The sequence below is a fragment of the Cylas formicarius genome, unplaced genomic scaffold (genome assembly GCF_029955315.1).
Source record: "Cylas formicarius isolate icCylForm1 unplaced genomic scaffold, icCylForm1.1 PGA_scaffold_6__28_contigs__length_40554024, whole genome shotgun sequence".
Taxonomy (NCBI): domain Eukaryota; kingdom Metazoa; phylum Arthropoda; class Insecta; order Coleoptera; family Brentidae; genus Cylas; species Cylas formicarius.
The window spans coordinates 13624388-13644917 of NW_026844347.1; the positions used below are offsets into that span (position 1 = coordinate 13624388).

Consider the following 20530-nt stretch of genomic DNA (forward strand, 5'->3'; position numbering starts at 1 on the left):
TGTTGGGTTTTTATCAAAAGTTTTAATTACATTACGTTACTAATTTGAAGTATCATATAATTTTAATTTTTTTTTATTTATCTGATTTTTAACCCAGACAACAGAACTGTTCCTCGCCTATGACTCAGGTACAGAGTCGACAGAGGGTCTTTTCAAACACTCGTTTCAAATTAAACTATTTTTAAGTAGAAACAAAAAAACTCTGTGTAAATTTGTTCGTCCCGAATAGTTTCAGTTTGCTGAATATTGCTACTTAATTGCCCTAATTGTTATTTTCTTTTTCACCTTGTAAATAATAATTATCGCAATTACTAACTAAAGCTGTTAAATAAACAGCTCAGATTCAAAACATTATGACGATTGATTTTATTTAATATGTATTAATTATTAATATAGTTACAATTTTATAATACATACGATACTACATAATGTATTGATGTACTTTGCGTGTCAGTTTTATCATTACTATCCTGGGCCGATTTGATTTATTGGCCCAAAAATGCCTAAGGGCAGATAAAAACGTTAATAGCATGACCATGCAGACTATACCATTGCCAGATTAATAATAAGATAATTATAATATATGAAGTTTTCAGTTATTGCTGTGGGATCACTTTGTGATTGCTCCAATTTTTTAGAAAGCTTAGTGCTACTTCGCACATCTCACTGGCTAACTATGAGTAACAGTTGAGTGACAGTTGATCTCTCTACAGATTATATATAAAAATAATCATTGCTCAAATTAAGTAAACAGTAACCTCGTGTTGCGGTAATAGGTACAGAGCATACATAGAACTATCACAAAAATCATTTGCAAAATATTGCCAAATAAATTCAAATTTATAGGCATCGGTTCAAAATTTGCAGTAACAGTAACAGCTTATTTTATTCATCCAATAGCATTCGTATCGGTCTCAAGGTTAAACTAAAACCGTAGTATATTTTTTTATTCTTCCTTGCTTTTATTCGATCTACTAAGCATCTTCCTTAAGTCCTAAGAACAATAATAATGTGCCAGTAAAATTATAGTTTTAGTTTAGTTGATTTATATCAAAAGCTACAAGCTCAAAGCACTTAGAAAGTTTTGAGAAGCTAGAATTGCTTTAGCAGTAATCTTCAAATTACATGGGGAATATAAAGCAAAAGGTAAAGAATTAAGGGAGGGACAAAAGCATTAATCAGAACTCTATTAAGGGATTGAGAGTAATTCCAATGCCTCACACAACCAAATAACTGAAAATGGAAATTTCCTACTTCTGGTACAGATAGGCCAGTAATAGCAGTGGTTGCTCCTTAATCTACACACAGTAGTTATTTTGTTTTCTAGTGAGATTCGACACACGAAACCAGGGTTTAATCGGATCGGATCAGATCCTGATTGAAGCTTTAATAAATTTTTCCTTTGTAAAAACCCATCCTTTTCCATTTTAAATACAAGGAAATTCATAGATTGTCTTTAACAGCTCCGTTCGTGTTCGTGTTTCTATACCAGCATGGTTCGGAACCTAGCAAAGAAAAATAGGGTGAAACAGGACTTTTAATCTATTTTTATGTTCTTAATTTATAAGTTCATGTTTATTGTAGTCCATGATTAATTGCCGCCGTTTTAGCCATAAAATGTTAATATAGCTGTTCAACATCAACCCTGATTTAATCTTAAAATGTGGGATAAATACTCATATTTCTACTCTATTTTCATTTCCTCTAGATGCATCTGGAAAAACATTCACTCAATTTCCGTAATAGCAGTTCATTCGGACAATCCTTAGAAAGACCATAATCTGTAGAAAGCACATAGCTAATCTGGGACTCAAAAACCATAGAATATGGCATTACATTACAGTTTAACACAGGTTAGTTACCAAGAAAAACAAATTTTGAAAAAAATATGGTTAACAGACGAAGTAGAGAAGAAGAATGAAAAGAAATTCATTGCTTAATTGCTTAAACTAAACTATAGGTATCAGTATATCAGCTACTTACTATACACTGAAGTAGAACTCAGCTTTCTCCCACTCTTACACAAAGATAAACATTTGCTTTGTTAGTTTAGAAATATTAGTAAAACGCATTGCAAATAAACAAATTTTATAGAAGTCGGTTTAACAGAACCTCGCGAGAAGTGAACTTTTTTAAATAATTAGATTCTCTTTATTAAAATATTCTTTTCTAAATAAAAATTGCATACATACCATATAAAACCAACCTTTTATAAATTAACATTGATTGCGTATCAGGTTTTTCTTTCATCATCATTTAATACTAATAAAACTTTTTTTTTTAATCTGTTTAGTGGTAAACATTTTTTTATTATTTAACTTTTAATTTTTGAAGTGCATTCCTTTTTCGGCAGAACAATAATACAAACAACTTTCTAAGAACTAGACAAATAACAAATATAAATAAAAAAATAAGTCCGTACACATCTAACAAATAATACTGAAACCAACTTAGTTCTAAAGACGCAACTCTCAGATGGTAGGCTCCATCGTATTTTATTACGTATTCAATCCAGTAGATGGCGCGATCCATAGGGTGAATCTCCCGATCTCTCATCAATTGCGATCGTTTTTTGGCATTTTCTTTGTATCTAAAAATGCACACACAGAACAATGACATTTATGATAAAAAATGTGAAAAGTACATAGAACCCATTTATAAAGTATATGACCCATCGAAATAATACTATAAAATGCTGGTAGAAAGAAATTGAGGTTTGGATGATAGACCCATGTGTGGATCTAAATCTAAAGATAGTTGTATAATCATAGTGATGCAAAATTTAAAAAAAAATCATTTTATATAAATTTTAAATACATAAGAACTAAATTTTAAAGCAACACAGGTTTGGTTGAACAACATTGAACAACAGAAATAATGCTTTTATGATTTTCCACGTATAAAACTAGAAGATTTTCGCTTAGTTCATTGTTTTGGTTGGCAGTTCTGACGTAGAACTTCTGACATCAACACTGCAATTTGATTTTAAATTCGAGCATTATTTTTCAAAATACCTTCTATTAGACGCTTCTTGTGTGAGTATACGTTTGATGCAAAAAATGCTAATATTATGGTACACTTTAATTTCAATAGTACAGTATACAGGCACATCCCAGAGTTTCTTAGACATGAATGTTCTGCCTCTCTTTCTTCGTTAGTGAATCGACTTATGCATTCTTATGTACAAGGAGTATTAATTATATGTAAGCACTACTATCCTTGTATACATTTAATGGCTAAAATATGAAGCAAACTCATTTAGAAGTCAAATATTGCATTTCAGTATGCTCGTGCACGAATTTTTTCTTGCTCATTTTTTGCAATAAATAGAAAATATTAGGGGTGGCTCAAAAAATATACTTACAAAATTACATTGTGGAACAAATCCCACGCATAATTAATTCGTGTAGCAGACCTTACAGTTATCTTATTATGAGTAAAATAATAAAAAAGTTAAATTTAATTTTGAAATGGACAGGCTAGTACCAGTAAGTTCTTAAATTGTTACAATTACATTTCTGTAGGGAAATAATGGCACATCTAAATGAAACCAAGACAATTGAAATTTTAATTTTTATTGGATATGGAGGCAAAACGGAAACTGAAGAAGAATTTTGTAATTTGGTTAACGCAAAATATCCATAAAATTGAGAGAAAATTGATAGAAGCAGGGCGTGTCGAAGAACTTATTTTTTTAGGTTTTCAATATATTTGTTGACAATATCTAAATCGGTTTAAAAACCATTTCAAAACATTACTAATGATGTTTTTATTAATTTATCTTTATTTGTATCTAATTCTAAATTTTAAATCATCTAAATTTTGCGTTTTTTATTATACATTTTTTGAAAGGAAAAATTATATTGGAGTAATATCTGCATATCTTGCAAGCGATTGTATTGATCTCCTTCTATCAATCCACTGTCAGGGAAATATTGTATTTAAATATTCCCACACTTAGCTACTTACCTGTTCATTTCAAAATTAAATTTCTGTTTTTTATTTTTTTCTCGTAAAAGGTAAAAAATAGGGACACAGAATTCAAAAACGGATTTTACAAAAACGTTGTGCTATTTACAAGACGAAATTTGGTATCAGCATCTACTTTTTGACCCACGCTATATATTTTCTGCCCAAGACAAAATTATGATGGACGTGTTCGAGCATTTTTTTTATAATATCCAATTTTTAAATGGATTTATTTAATATTTTGCCATTTAACTGCATGTTCTTACACCTTTCCCATGTTTTATTTTTTGAGCTTACTTCGGTACATTCACAATTTCCTGTATTCTCGAATACAAATTTTCTTCCGTTATGTCATGCCAGTTTAAGGACAGTCCAAAATTTCCGGTCTCCGCATAAACGGCGTTCATTTTCTGGTCGCCGTATATTGGAATTGCGATGACGGGTATGCCGTAGAATACCGCTTCAATCGTGCTGGAATACCCACCATGGGTGATAAATAACTTGACGTTGGGATGTGCTGGAATGTCACGTTACAAGTGTATTAGGGATATGAGTTAATAACAACTTAGACTGTTATCGTTATTAATTTCCGTCTTTGCATGTTATCATTATCAGATCCATCTGAAGAAACTTTTTGGATTGTACTATGACTAGTTTCTATGCTAGTGTACAACTTATAAATTAATGTATTAAATAAAATATAAGCGTAAAACACTCTTTATATACTTGAAAACAATTAAATTATTTTATTCGCTATAAGAACATATTTTTTATTGCTTTTTTGGATTAAACAATTTTCCAAAACATTTGGATTTTTATCGAAATAAGAAGTATAAATGTGGGATTGTCAAGCCAACACTAAGAGACTGAAATTAAACGGAGTAATTAAATTACATTTATTCTGTCACACAATTTCACCAGCAGTTTGACTGTTGCGTATTTTTTTTTCGTTCGGAAAGTGCGTTTTTGTCATGTAACTCTCTAAGGTATCACACATCAAATCTAGCCAACTTATGACATTGCATTTTTCTATATCTATCTCAGTTGATTATTTTTTAAACTACTTGTTATCTGGAGTCATGTCATTAATGTTTTATTTCGATTTTAATTTCTTGCGGCACATTAACATATTTATACTTTATAAACTATAAGAGATAAAACCTTATTATTTTTGTAACTTCCCAAATATTAAAGTCAAAACGGATATGATAAATTTTTACAAAAAAAAAAATTGTTAAATATTAGTATCCTTTTCAAAAACAGCCGTTAAAAGCCGTGGAAGCGTAAAAACTTCTGATATAGTTGCCAACATAAAACTAAAATTTTTAACTGAACCAAACAAAACTAACCAAAACTACATAAAAACCAAAAGAAGTAGCTGCAGTAAAACGCATTGGTTACAGCAAAAGTTGCAAAAAGTTGAAGGAACATTAAAATATAACTCCAAAAATGGAACCTAATAAACTTTAGAAGAGTTTTACATGTTGGAAAAGTAGGGAAGGTAAGCAACATAATTCTGTAAAGTTTTATTAGATTATACATTTTATTTATTTGTTTAATTTTTTTTTATATATTCTTTAAATTTTAATCTACAGTTTTGATTTTCTCAATTGTAGCTTTGTTACTTATCGAGTAAAGGCAAGTTATAGGTAGTAATCCTACTACCTATAATATCTGACAATTAAATCCTACTTAAATGCAAAGCATATAGCAGTGGACCAATTATCGAGCCCTGATGATGTACTTCATAGTTCACAAATTCATAAATGTTATTTAAATAATGACAGTTACTTCTATTTTACTCAAAAATACTGAGTACTTAAAATCGATATTGATATTTATCATGCTTAATACATTCTGATACACATAAGATTATTATATACCAGACTGAATAATCCGGTTTTATGTATATGTCTGACTGCTGAGGTCTTACTGTTTAAGTGGTTTATTATCTGTGAGATTTCTAGGTTGTCTGTTTCACTTCTTTGATTCCTTTATTTCAATCTCACCGAAATAGGCAGAATCACCCAACTTCCCTCTATTAATACTGCAAAACTGTTTTACTATCGATACTAACAAAGTATCCATTAAACATGTTAGCGATTTCTGTTTTACCGCCAAATAAACATCTCGATTTTCAACATGCTTTGTATCTGAGTTAGAATCTTTTATTCCTTTAATAATTCATTCATAAATGTCCCAAAAAACAAGTTTTGGTTTAAGACACTTTTTGAACTCTTACCTCATTATCCTTTACAGATGCAGGATTTGTTAACTTTCTATGATCACAATACAATACAATACAATACAATCCCAGCAGACACACAGACTATTGTTCATCCGTACGTGGTCCAATAGTAGACATTACATATACAAAAGCCATTATGAGTCACTGTATTCATATATTTTTCAACATCAGTAGATCAGTAAACACTTCTATAAATTTCTTTAAAAAGCAACTGAAAGTTTCTTTTAGCTTTTAGGTAGTAATAAATTTCGGACGATAATCAAACACAATCCATACGTGGTGAATATTCCGCCAGAATGCAATCATAAGTAATTTATGTTTCCTTACCCAAAATTTCCTGTTGAGGAAACCATTCCGCAGTTTTAATATTTTTCGGCCAATCCTCTAAAGAATCTTCCTCATATTTCCAAAGAACATTTAGCTTAAGTCGCTTAAACACATTCAAGAACGCGTTCTTTTTATCAGCTGGCATGTCCTTACTGTTTACGTTTGAACCCAAACTGAAGTATATGGCACCGTTGACAGAGTTATCCAAATAATCCTGCAGGCTTTGCGGAAGTGTGTTTAACGGCTTAATGTGAAATCCTCCGATATGCACCATACATGGGACGGTCGATGACGGATAAGATACGCTTTCGTGAGAATTGAGCAACACCAGGGACACGTTGTACAAGGCGTCATCCAAGTCTGTAGAATTCGGCACATATTTATGCAATATTTCGTTCTGTTTCGGATGAAATATTAATATCTGAATTATGTTGAATGCAGTATTGAACAATGTATTTCTAAACCTTTGGGAATACGTCATTTTCGCTGGAAAGCTCATTAAGATCTCGGGAGTATAGGACGGCAAAGAAGGGTTACCGACCAGATGGTTAACCCAAGTACTGGAGCCGACTGAGCTGAATAAAATTAAATGGCCGCCGAAATAATGAGCTAGACCTTTCAACGCATCGTTCATAAACTGCCCTACTATGACTGCATCAAACTTTTCTTTCGATTCGATTAGCTTTTGAACGTTTTCATGGGCCAACGTATTCTGCGTAAGTGTTAAACCAATTTTATTAACCAAGTATATTGCTTTAATGGCGTTCAGTCGGGGACTGTCGAATAAATTGATGGCTTTTCTCTTCTCTGAAACAAAAAAAATCAAGTAAAATTGAATTGTTTGAATTGAAATTAAAAATATCCCTAGTGCGCGCCTGACTACACAGACCGCATAACGACAAAGAACGCGAACATTTAATACTTTTCGCCAGGAGGCGCTTTCACCCTATAAAAGCGAACCACAATTCGACAAGAAGACTAGATAGCAGCGCGGTATTGCTAGGATATTCTGATCGCAAAAAATAAATAGTCGACGGAAACAGAGTCTTTCAAACACTAGATTATAAAGAAATCTTCAAAAAAAAATTGCTATCGTATAAAGAGGGACCATTGTTAGGTGGTTTTAGAAAATATACGGGTTATCTTATGGGTGGCACAAAGTTATTAAGATAACAATGGTTCAATACGAATTTCCTGTGTTCAACTAGAACTTGTTCATAGTATTAAGAAAGCTTCTGAATTTCTCCTGCGTTGATGGGAGATGAATCGAACTTGCTGATGTTTCGGAGGTCATCTTGTTGGCTTCTTCAAAGCTTAACTGAAACTGGTTCGTATTCTGTTCCTAATTATACAGGGTGTTCGAAAATTGAGTTCGAAAACTTTTAGGAAAGATTCAACGTGGTAAAATAATGGTAGTAAGCCAAGTAACAAAAATTCGAAATCGCAATATTTTCCGAGTTATAGCTTGTCAGTTTTTTTTAAAGCAGTGGGGTTAATTCTCAACGGAATAAGCTGGTATTTTACACACAGACCTGATTTAGTAAAATTCATCGTTAGAAAATAAAAGTGTTTAAGAAATCTGGTATTTTATTTATTTAGACTGATATTGCAAAATAGAACAGATTGCCTTAAGTAGAATCACAAATCCTCAAAAATTATTACTCTTATTTTAAGTTGATAAGTATGATCGTTTCACCACAAATCGATTTTTTATTCTCGGATCGAATTTTACTCGTAAATGTGATTTTATCCAACACGACTTAATGAAATTTGGAAAAGTCATTGTCACAATGCGTTAAAAAATAGTTTCTATTAAAAGAGCTCATTATCCAACTGCTACTGTGATGGCCTATCAGGAATATTCAAATACTGAATATCGCGATATGCATTTTTGCTACGGAACAGCAAATGTAGATCAAGCAAGGCGGCTTTATATCTAGGCTTAACCCAATAGAAACGTTTCTTCTGCTAGGGCATTTATTAACATACACAGAAGACTTGGTGAAAGAGGATCATTCAAACGTGATACTATGAATAAAGGGAGAACAAGGTATAAAAGAACCGCTGCCAGAGAAGGAAGAATGTGGAGGCTGACCCATCAACGAGTACGAGAAAACTTGCTACTCAGGAAAGAATTGCTTGCTCTACAATGTGGGAAGTTTTGCGTGAAAATGAACTTCGGCCCTTTTATGTTCAAAGGGGTCAAGCACTGTATGAGGTGATGAGCAATCGAGAGTAATTTTATGCAATCAAATTGTAGGAATAATTTCAAATTCTAATTCTTAAATGTCATTTTGTTCACTGAAGAGAACGCATTCAGTAGTGATTGCATTGTAAACTCTCGAAATATGCATCAGTGGAACATTGAAAACAAATATGCTAAAATTGAAGTTTTCTTTAAATGCATGGCCAGGGATTATAGGAGATAATCTTATAGGACCTCATTTCTTTAACGGATCGCTTAATGGGTTATGGTTAATGCAAAATGGCGCTCCACTCCTTTTTATATTGGCTGTACGAAAGAATCTGAACATCGATGAATAGGTCGGGCGGACCTCAAGCTTGGCCCCTTCGCTCACCAGACCTTAATCCGATGGACTTCTTTTTTTGGGGGCTCTTAAAGTCTTAGTGAATGAAACACCTATAACGGATATCAATGATCTACGAAAAAAAAAAATCAACGGTTGTAAAATTATTAGAAATAAGCTAGACGCATTTTTTATTGTTCAACAGCATTTTTTAAAATGTCTAAGAAAATGTTTAGAAATGAGCGGTGGCCACTTTTTTTAATTCCCGATTATTATTAAGATTTTTTTTATTTTTATGTTACTTAAATTAAACATGTTATTGCATTGACTTATGTCATTTTTTCACAATTTTAATTTGTACCATACTATTTTGAAAAATTTGGTGCACGTCGCCTGCAGGTTAATAATGCTGGCCTGCTTTCCATTTGCTTTTCTGTAACAGAAATGCATATCGCGATATCCAATATCACCTTTCTCTAAATTAGAAGTGCGAGGTATTCGGGCCGACAATAAAAAAGTCGATTTGTGATAGTTGATGATACGTTTGTCATTTGGCCTCATGGTAGAGAATCCCTCCGAGATATTCTATGCCAATTTTTTAAGAAAACTTCCATAGGCTACTGCAATACTATTTACAAATTTTCTAGATTTCTTCTGAGTCGGTTGTTTATTTAGTTTAGCTCTAAAGAAGCCAACCTAGTGATTGTTAAGACGTCAGCAAGTTTGATTTATAAACAACCGAAGAAGGAGGAATCCAGAAGATTTGTAAATAGTATATTCTTAGCCGTTTAAAGTCTATAAGCCCAACATATGTTTTTCCAGAAATACCAAGAGATTATCGAACCTGCATTGTCTTCCTATTTTTTTTACACAACGTTCCGGGCACTGTTAAACCTAGGGTCTGGCTTCGATATTTTGGTCATACCTTCATTATCTGGAATGGAACCGATAGATTCCTTTCTCAAACATCTCAATTCTTTTTAAATGTCCTAGGAAGCAGAGATAGTGGCTCTATTAGCACCACTGTATATAGGAAACCTACACATTCCGGATAGTATTTAAATATGCAGTCAAATCGTTCTAAAGCAAGCAAACTAGAAATCATCCAAGCACTCTGCAAAATAGCAATGACAATATGCAGTGACAAGGCATCATTCGATGTAAATTTAAGTAGTACTAAAAATATTGATCCATAATGACTACACCCAAAAATGTATTAACAAAACATTATCAAATTGTAAACGGAAAGCAACTTCAGAACGATGTGAGGTGTATACTCTCTCTCACATACAACATTACATTAAGAAGCATACTTACAAGAACAAAGCCAGAAACATCGACTCAAGAGAAAGAGCGTCTCTACCAAATACCCTGTAAATGGAAAAACAAACAGACCTTTACACGTTAGACTTGATAAACATAGTAAACACACCATGAGGGGTGAAATCCAAATTGGAAAAGGCGCAAGAATCAGGAAACTGTATTTCATTAAAAACAATGGAAACATCTCTAGCAATCCAAGCTTCGAAGTACCTACAATCTGGCAACGCTTAATAGAGTGCACCAGTATTGTTCTGACGGAACAACCTCACGGTTGAGTGTACCCGACTCCAGCACCGTTGAACTCCGTAGTCTAATATATAAGCATCATAATCTTAGAATTAAAATTAGAGTTCATCTGCTACATCTGGCCGAAACGTTGTATAAACAAAAACAAAAAGACAATGGAAGTTCGTCCATTCCCTTTGGTATTTCTAATAAATCATTGGTTACAACCTCAAACATATGTTTTACTAATATAATATAATTCTTATGAATAGAAAATCAGATATAAAATTGCAGTTAACTTTCCTGTTTACAAAGCCCTAAAACCATCTGAACCCGATTCAGTGGACCCAAAATTAAAACACCTGAAATCTGCTATTCCCACAAATAATTTTCTAGTTAGGGATATTAAGCGTTCCATTACAAAATACACTTCATCACAGCCTCCCAAATAAAATAAGTCTGTTTGCCATGTATTTGTCACTGTGCTTCTTCCTTACCTTCAGAATATTACTGACCAAATATTAAAAATTCTTAAGAAATATGACTTCAAAACCAAATTTACCCCTTGTTCAAAAATCCCGGCAACATCTTGGACCTATCGAAGACAAAGTTCAGTTCGAAAACACAAGGAGTTGAAAGAATTCCATGCACATGCGGCATACATTGGAGAAACAGGACGAAAAATGTTAACTATACTAAAGAACATGAAAGAGCCTTAAAACTACGACAAATAAACTAATCTGCAATTGTTGATGGTAGGTAGGTATGTATAAAATATTGCCGGTATTACATACACAGTCTTTAAATCCATTCACTAGTTATCACCTGTAAAAGTGTTGATTGAATTATTCGTAATTACGCCAGGGCATCACACTTAATCGAAGCGCAGTTTCTGAAGAAAAAAAATCTATTTTTTTTTGGGAACAAAATGACACATAAGTGTTGGAATGATTAGTGAAAGTTGCTTAAATTCTTACGTGGAATTCGAAAATGCAATAAAACAAATTTTTTGTTCCTTTTGAAATTTCAATGCTGCCATTGGAAAGTATTTTTAAAAAATTAAAAATCGCGTTTGAAAGGGTCTAAGAAAAAAGTCAATCCTCCAAAACTGTTTATGTGATCCAAAAAAATTTCGAAATAGAAGATTCCAGACATCGCCCGATATTCGCAAAAAACTAAGACTGAGTTCCCTTATAAGGTTAATTGACTATAACTAGAAGGCTCTGTTTGAGTTGTCAGTATATTTTACACGACCATGTAGCCTGTATGTACATCTAAAACTTTTCTATTTAAAGTTTTTGCATATTGTACAGGGTGTTCTGGACATTCTGTGCCATGTTAAAAAATGTGTTTCCAATATCGCCAAGTATTTTTCAAGAATTTTACATAGTGATCTACAAGAACACGATACAAAAATAAGGCGTCTCTCTAAAACAAAACAAAAAACGATTTTTCTAAAGCAATCTTGTTTTAGGTACGGCTTTGTAAGCAGATTTAAATCGCTGAAAAAAAAGTGTAGATACTGCATTGTCAATGTGTACTTGTAGTATATATATATATATATATATATATATATATATATATATATATATATATATATATATATATATATATATATATATATATATATATATATATATATATATATATATATATATATATATATATATATATATACGGGGTTCCCCTGCGTCCAATCGTAAGCGCCTTTAACTCACCATTATGCAAGCTGGAAAAACATCTGGCCAGTGCACTTCAGCCTATAGTGGAAAAGGCAGATTCCTATGTTAAAAACTCAGAACATTTCACTCAGATTTTAGGTTCTCTCAGGATGGACAAGGACGACATTATGGCAAGTTTCGATGTCAAATCCCTCTACCCGAGTATTCCAGTAGAAGAGGCACTCTTGCTTATAGAAGAAAACGAAGATCTTCCGCCATACATAATGGATCTGTCAAGACATTGCCTGAAAAACGCTTACTTTATGCACAACGGGAAAATTTACAGACAAATAGATGGAGCAGCAGATTTACTTCGAAAAGAAAGCAATAGAGAAGGCAAATCTGAAGCCAAAACTATGGACAAGATACTTTGATGACGTATTTGTTGTATGGCCTTTTGGCAAGGAGGAGCTTTTGAAATTCCTAGATCATCTGAATTCCATTCACCCAAGGATTCAATTTACAATAGAACTTGAAGAGGATAACAGTCTGCCCTTTTTAGATGTGCACATCACAAGGACCGAAGATGGACACTTGGAACACACTGTCTATAGAAAACCAACACACACTAATAGATATCTGAACGCTAAATCTCATCACCACCCATCACAGATACAGGCAGTGGCAAATACATTAATTGCTCGGTCCTTCAGGCTCACAAACGAGAGGAACAGAGATAAAGAACTGAAGAAAATTAGTACCTGTCTTCAACAAAACGGATACCAAAGGCGCACCATCAGCAAGGCAATCAGTAAACAACAACAACAACGAAGATCGATCGCTGTCCTGCCATACATCAAGGGGGTTACTGACAAAATCGGCCGAATATTACGGAAACACGATATATCAACGGCATACAAACCTGACCATACCATCGGAGCAATACTAAGAAACCCAAAACAAAAAATTACTCTGGAAAACCAAGGAGTATACAGTGTAGCATGCGGATCGTGCAGCCTGACGTATGTGGGACAGACCAACAGAAGAATTTCAGCCAGGCTCGAGGAACATCGTTTAGCCATAAGAAACAAACAAACAACATCTGCGTTGTTTCAGCACCAACATCAGACAGGCCATAAAATTGATTTCGGCACTTGCAAACAAATAGCTAATATTCCTGATTTTAGGACTAGGATTATACGAGAGGCCATCGAAATAGAAAAGTCCGGACACCTCAATACGAGAGACGACGCTCTGCATTTATCCAACACGTGGAGAACGATAATCAAACAGCAGAGCGATGCGCAGCAGCCAACGGGGACATCGCAACTACAATCGGGCGAAATTAACAACCTCCCAGTGTTCGAAGTGTTTTCGGAGCGCGAGCATTGAAGATGCCAAGTGAGATTTTGGCGAAACGTCTGCAGGATTCCAGTCGGATGCAAGATTTGCAGGATTCCAGTCGGATGCAGGATTCCAGTCGGAGTTCAACGAGCGAACGGATGATATCCCGGAATATAGTGTCATCATATATATATATATATATATATATATATATATATATATATATATATATATATATATATATATATATATATATATATATATATATATATATATATATATATATATATATATATATATATATATAGATATATTAATCGAATTTCGACGAAAGTCGATAAAAAAAAGTAAATATATATATATATATATATATATATATATATATATATATATATATATATACAGAACTCATGCATTTATGCATAGCTTTTCGCCACTCTAGTTTTGGCCTGCCTCGTTTTCTTTTACCTGTTGGTTGCCAGTGGAGTATCCTTTTCGGCCATAGGGTATTTGACGTTCTTTCCACGTGTCCGTAGCAAGTAAGTTGTTTTTTCTCTATATCCTGCGTTATTGTGCCTTCTAATCCCATCCGTTGTTTTATGGTATCGCTTCTTATTCTTTCTCTTCGTGAAATGCGCATTGATCTTCTAATTGCATCCATCTCGATAGCCTCAACCCTTTTCTTATGTCTATCGGAAATTCTCTATGTCTCTGATCCTTATAGAAGGGTGCTTTTTACCATTGGTTCATAGATATTAAATTTCCGTTTCTTGGATATTTCTTTGCTCCATAGGATACCATTCAGAGTCCCTATTACTTTTTTGGCTTTGACTATCCGTTTTTCTATTTTATTGCATCTATTCCAGTGTTGTCGAATGTGATGCCCAGATATTCATATGAAGGATTTCTTGGCCATTACCTAATTCCAAATTTCCGTCCTTTTCCGTAAAGAGTTATATTAGCATCAAATTAGTGGTGACAGAATTTATTCCTCGGTTATACAATTACACACTTCTTCGACATGTTAACAATATCAACAACCATAAGTAGAGGGAAAATTGTGACGTGATTGTTATGCTTTTTCTGCATACGTTTTTTAAGTCGGAATTGTAAAATTTAGCATTTAAAACTGCATATTGCATGCATAATAAAGTTAGAATACATTTCTTACTTTTATTATGTTATATTATCATTACATATTTAGCACACCGTGTAACTAAAACTAGTTATATACCTAGATCAGTCGACACATTGTAAAAGTTCGGTTAATTACTCGAACTTTGTATAAGCTAGTTCCAATAATACTTTATTCCGCTCTCCGTTGAAACAATCATTTTAAAAAATACTTTTTTTGTTATATTGGATTTTGCAAAAAATATAGAAATTGCAATGTCTTTTCATTCGAATTACGCTGGTTTTTGCTTTGAAACAGGCTAAAGTTTGAAACTAATCTCATTAAACTATGAATAAGTTATCCCCGCTTCAAAGTCTCATGCTACATACAAAATGCTGTCCTGTGGAATTCATAGAGTAATGTTAGGATGCAAAAATAGCAAATGAATAAATTACGTTTTGCGGTCTTTGCAATAATAATTTATTTCCAACATTATATGAATGGTACACTCTAGAAAACCGTCACATTACGGGTTTTTGGAATTGCCGCACATTCCTATTAGATTGTAAATCATTGATTGTTCTTAATATACAAAGCATGTTTTTTTTGATGCACATGAACTATTAGAAAAATAAATATCCACTTCTGTCCATATTTAATTATTGACCTTTAGGCATAGTAATTCCAAATAGTTTGCCTTTAAGAAGTCGACAATATTTGGAGGGCTCTGTGATAGAGAAATCAACCAGGCACGTTAAGATTAGATGAAGGGAACGGAAAATCTGTATCACATTTCCAAATATTGTAAAATATTCCTCCTTTACTTTTCTCTATTTGTTATATACACACTTTTAACAACTTTTATTTTCATTTCACATATTTGCGAAGTGAATTTTCTTTAATTTACTCTTTTCCAGGGTGGCGGTCCAGTAGAAATTTTATAAGATGTAAATAGATATTGTTGTGAAACTTGACATAGCCATAATTGGTCTTGCTGTACAATTTAAAAATATTTTCGTTTTTGCCGGCTCTGACTGTGTGTGTCGCAAATTTAAAATTTCCAATGGCACATATAGTTTTTATTGTATTTGGCAAGATGGCAGATAAGTGTAGGAAGTTGTTTAAAAGACCTTTTCAAAAACTGAAATCCTGGCAGAATGCGTGAAGGTTATTGTATATAAAAATTTTCTTTTTAATGAAGGGCAGTTTTAATAATTTATTTTGGTTAACAGTTAAATGAATTGTAAGTAAACCTTAATGGCTTTTTGTATACTACATCTAAGGGCTGAACTGATACTAGAATTATCTATTTCTATTCAAGGACAATTTTCCTTATACAAGGTTATTACTATTATTATTATTATTAGTATTACCACTATTATTATTATTATTATTATTATTATTATTATTATTATTATTATTATTATTATTATTATTATTATTATTATTATTATTATTATTATTATTATTATTATTATTATCATCAAAGTCTCCATAAAAAGTTAGGCATGTTCTAAAATCTAAAATACAATATTGTGATTCATTCCGATGCATTTATTTGTTGTTTAAATTGGAAAATTAAAAAATATATATTAAGAAACGCGAAGTCTATCACAATAAATACATAATCATTCAAAATGAGAACAATGTTAAACAAGCACAAGTACTATTTTTTTAATGTGATTGGATATAATTAAATATTTGAACGTAGTTCTGATCAACATTTTTTTAATAATATTTTTCGATATACTTTAAAATTGATATCTGATGACTGCCTCTTATGTTTTGCAGCATTCTTTGCCTCCAACTTACGTACAATATACAATAAACGACAAAAATATAGAAGAAATTCATTTAAAAACCAGCTATTGCAAATCAAGAGAAATGTTCGCCAACGTCCATACCATTTTTTCAAATCCATTTTCGACTTTTGCGACAAACTGCACTCGTAATTCATGCAGGATACCCTATACCTGTGTCTTACTCAAAAGAAAGCGAATATGGAGCATCTAAATGAAACTCAGAGGATGGAAATTTTAATTTTTATTTGATATACAGGCAAAACGTGCACCGGACATGGAAGGCGTTTGTAATTTGTTTAAAGTAAAAAATTTGAAAATACCAACTACGACATCTGCATTAATTAAAATTGAAAAGAAATGATAGAAACAAGGCATGCCATACAAATTATTTTATTAGGTGTTGCAAATGACTACCATTACCTTCTTGACAATATACTAAACGGTTTGCAAAATTTTCCAGGATGGCCTCATTTCGAATCTCATGCTAAATTTTAAAGCATCTAAAGTTTGTAGTTTTTTCTTATTTACTTTTGATTTTAAATATTCGGAGAGGCTAAAATTCGGAGTCATATCTAGAGATCATGCAGGTCATTCTACTTATCCCCATCTATCAATCCACTGTCGGGAAAATACCATATTTAAATATTTCTTCGAGCAAAATGGTGCACCATCCTGTTGAAACCAAATCTAAATTTGTAAATATCCAGTTCCGATAACATTTTCATCGAAGAATTAAGATCCAAAAACTTTGTTATCCAACATCCCTGCCCAAATATTTATTTTTTGTGAATGTTGTGCATTATTTGTACCCCAATACCCATAACTTTGTTTATTTACCGCACCATTTAAGTGCATTGCATATATATGGCCGTAGACGATCCTTTACAGGCACTGTAAATTTTCTCTGAATTGTATAGGTATCTTGCGTTAAAAAATGAAAACATTTTAGGTTCTTGTTTTGTCTCTATACCGAATAAAACTAAAATTTCTATTTTTTCGGTTTTATTTGGATTCGCCATGTTAAGAATCATTACCGACAGAACTATAATTACGAGTTTAAGAACTTTACCGGCATTTTAAAATTAAATTTCTGTTTTTTATTATCTTGTTCATAAAAAGTAGTAAATGAATACATAGTGTTTATTGAAAAAAATGCGCAATAAAAAATGATGATAGATGTGTTCGAGCATTTTTCCTGAAATGTAATAGTCAATTTTTAAATGAATTTGTTCTATATTTTAGCTATTCACTGTATAATAAACGTTAAGGTTTTTTTACACCGTAAATAAACATTTTTAAGGCGAAAATTTGCAAATGTAATTAAAATAAGCATGGTAACTAACATTTGAGGTTTATATTTTGTATGCATTGGCAGCTATTAAGGTTTGTATTAGGTGTATCGACTATCAATTCATCAATTTCAAAATTGTAGGAGAAAACTGGCAAACGAAATTTTCAAACATGCATTTTATTACATTTTAATCTTAAAGAACCTTAAATCCGCAAAAACCTGTTAAAAAAAATGACCAACTGTCTGGTACCCACAAAAATTGGGTCAATGTTTACAAACATTTGTTAACAGAGGCTAAACAAAATGAAGTCGGTAAGAAATGGCGATATTGACAGTCTGTATTAGCAGTCAATTCAAAATTTCAATGCGCAATAACATATTCGGTGTTCCTGAATCCGCGCAATGAGCGTATAGAATGCGATTTTTACCTGCATATGCCTCCAAAAATCCCGTTAGCAATATTTCCCTGTAACTACCATTTCTGGGTACGTAATTTTCGGCGTAGGGACTCACTATGGTTACATCATGTCCCGCATCTGCTAACGTTTTCATGAGGGCGCTTTCCAAAATATAATGACTCCGGCCCGTCATGGGGAAAACTCCCAGTATACGAGCACTTTGACATCGCAAAATCGAACCGATAAGAAATATCCACCACAGAAATTGATTCCCTACTAATAGCATTATCAACAGGACTAAGCATATTTGGTCTGTTAACGGAAAAACTCGATGTTATCTCGATGGTTTTTATTGCGTAGTGTTTTGTAGTACCGGAACGTTTCGGTTTCTCTGCTGCCGATCGCAAGTAAAGGCGATCATAGACGAATAACGTAGTAACATAATCTATTGCAGCAAGTAGATTGAACGACGGGTAACTATCAAAATTGCACCGGCCATAACTTGTAATATAGAATATAGTTTATATTATTCTGCCAACTTCAATTAAATCTTAAAATAGCTTAATTTGATAATTGCGTAGAATATGACTTTTCGATTCATGGCATGGCATGTGATTTATTTGTTTTTAAAGGAGAGATTTTGTAGGCAGGCTGGTGGATCTGTTATGACTAAAAAAACTAGCAAAAAATTTTAGATGCTACTTTTGAGACCACAGGCATGGCAAAACCTTCAACTCCTTAAGTGACCCTCCAATTCCTTTAAATAGTGAATGGAAAAAACGGCATTTCAATTCCCTATACATTACTGCTTAGTTTATGAAAATAGATTAATTAGTTTAGAAATTTTTGCAGCCTTGAAATGACAACATTCATTTATTTTATATTATATACTATTAGAAAAGAAATTTGGTAGGCGGATGTTAGAAGTGTTATACATAGTGAACTAGCTGACAAATTAATGTATATAATAATATACATTTTTGATTCATGCCTATTAGAGCTAGGAGTTGAAGCAGCAGTTAACATGATATATGTCAACCTTTAGATAAATTTGATTCGTTTGTTTAAATAGGTATGATTTCCGAGCAAGGCTATCCGTTATTGGTTTATACGGAAAGAAAATCTCCGGGTGGCTCATCTTTGCAGCAACTTTTGAGGCACAAGGCATGGGAAAACCTTCAACCATTTAAGTCAGGATGTCAACCTCCAAATTTCTTTTAATAGTGAATGGCAAAACAGCTTTTTGATTGTTCATTGTTCAAAATCGATTCACTAGTATAGTGTAGAAGTAGAAAACTTTGGACCTTTGAAATACTAACAATTCAATTCTTTTGTCTTAAGATTTTATTGACTCTTTGATGCTATTAGAAAAGAAAATATATGTCGAAATATACCAGGTGGGCAATTAAGGAGGCCCTAGTGAAAAATTTCTAGAATTTGAGGAAAAACTTACTTTATTTTTTCAAGGAATTAGAAACAAAGATACCACTTTTATTTCAACAAAAGATTTCCAAGCAAACGCGAGATATGATTTCATATCTTTGAGAATATTTTCAGGATAGACTATCATTACATACACATTTTTGTTCTCTTAACAATATATATATTATTACATTTAAAATGTAAATTATAATTAAGACTCATTCAATATGGTTAAATATTGCCCAACTGTCCACACGAAATTCGAAATATTTAAATTTCAATCGCGTTAACCATGTGAGTAGATTTAATGATGGGTAACTACCGAAATTGCATGCCCATAACTTATCAAATAATTTAATCATTTATCGGAAATATATTGTTTGGGTACTAGAAACTTCCATTAGATCTTAAACTAGCTTATACACATATACGCAGAATGCAGATAGCACAATATACCGTTTTGATTCATGCCTATCAGTGCTAGGAATTGCAAAAGCAGTTAATATGATATGATATGTGTGAAGCAAGGCTTTTCGTTATTCTCTTGTACTGAAACCCCTGGTGGCCCATCTTTGACGCAACTTTTTAGGCAAAAGGCATGGCACAACCTTCAACTCACTAAGTGAGGAAAACAACTCTCAAATTTCTTTGAATGGTGAATGAGAAAAACAATTTTGGAGCACTGAAATACCAACAATGGATTTTTCTTGTCCTATGTTTTTCTTTACTCTTTGATGCTATTGGAAAACAAAATATACGTTTTATATTTTTAATCTAATGTTTGAAGTATTACACTTAATGCACCAGGTGGGCAATGAAGAAGGGCACTCCGCGTTCGTGAAAAACCTTATGACAAACGATCAAGAGAAAATGCTGGA

The 20530-nt window shown here is 32.6% G+C and overlaps 1 protein-coding gene across 2 annotated transcripts; it reads right to left on the reverse strand.

The window, feature by feature from the left end:
* Positions 1-453: 453 nt before the first annotated feature.
* Positions 454-18573, reverse strand: LOC132703096 (UDP-glycosyltransferase UGT5-like). 2 transcript variants are annotated; one of them, XM_060672161.1, is made up of 4 exons: positions 18261-18573; positions 6545-7351; positions 4267-4486; positions 454-2590 (listed from the first exon to the last, which is right to left on the reverse strand). In XM_060672161.1, exons 1-4 carry the CDS (start codon positions 18514-18516, stop codon positions 2311-2313), a joined length of 1563 nt encoding a protein of 520 aa, XP_060528144.1. In that variant the 5' UTR covers positions 18517-18573; the 3' UTR covers positions 454-2310. The 2 variants fall into 2 exon arrangements, with proteins under 2 accessions (XP_060528144.1, XP_060528145.1); XM_060672162.1 differs by lacking the exon at positions 18261-18573 and adding an exon at positions 14094-14383.
* Between the last annotated feature and the right edge of the window lie 1957 nt (positions 18574-20530).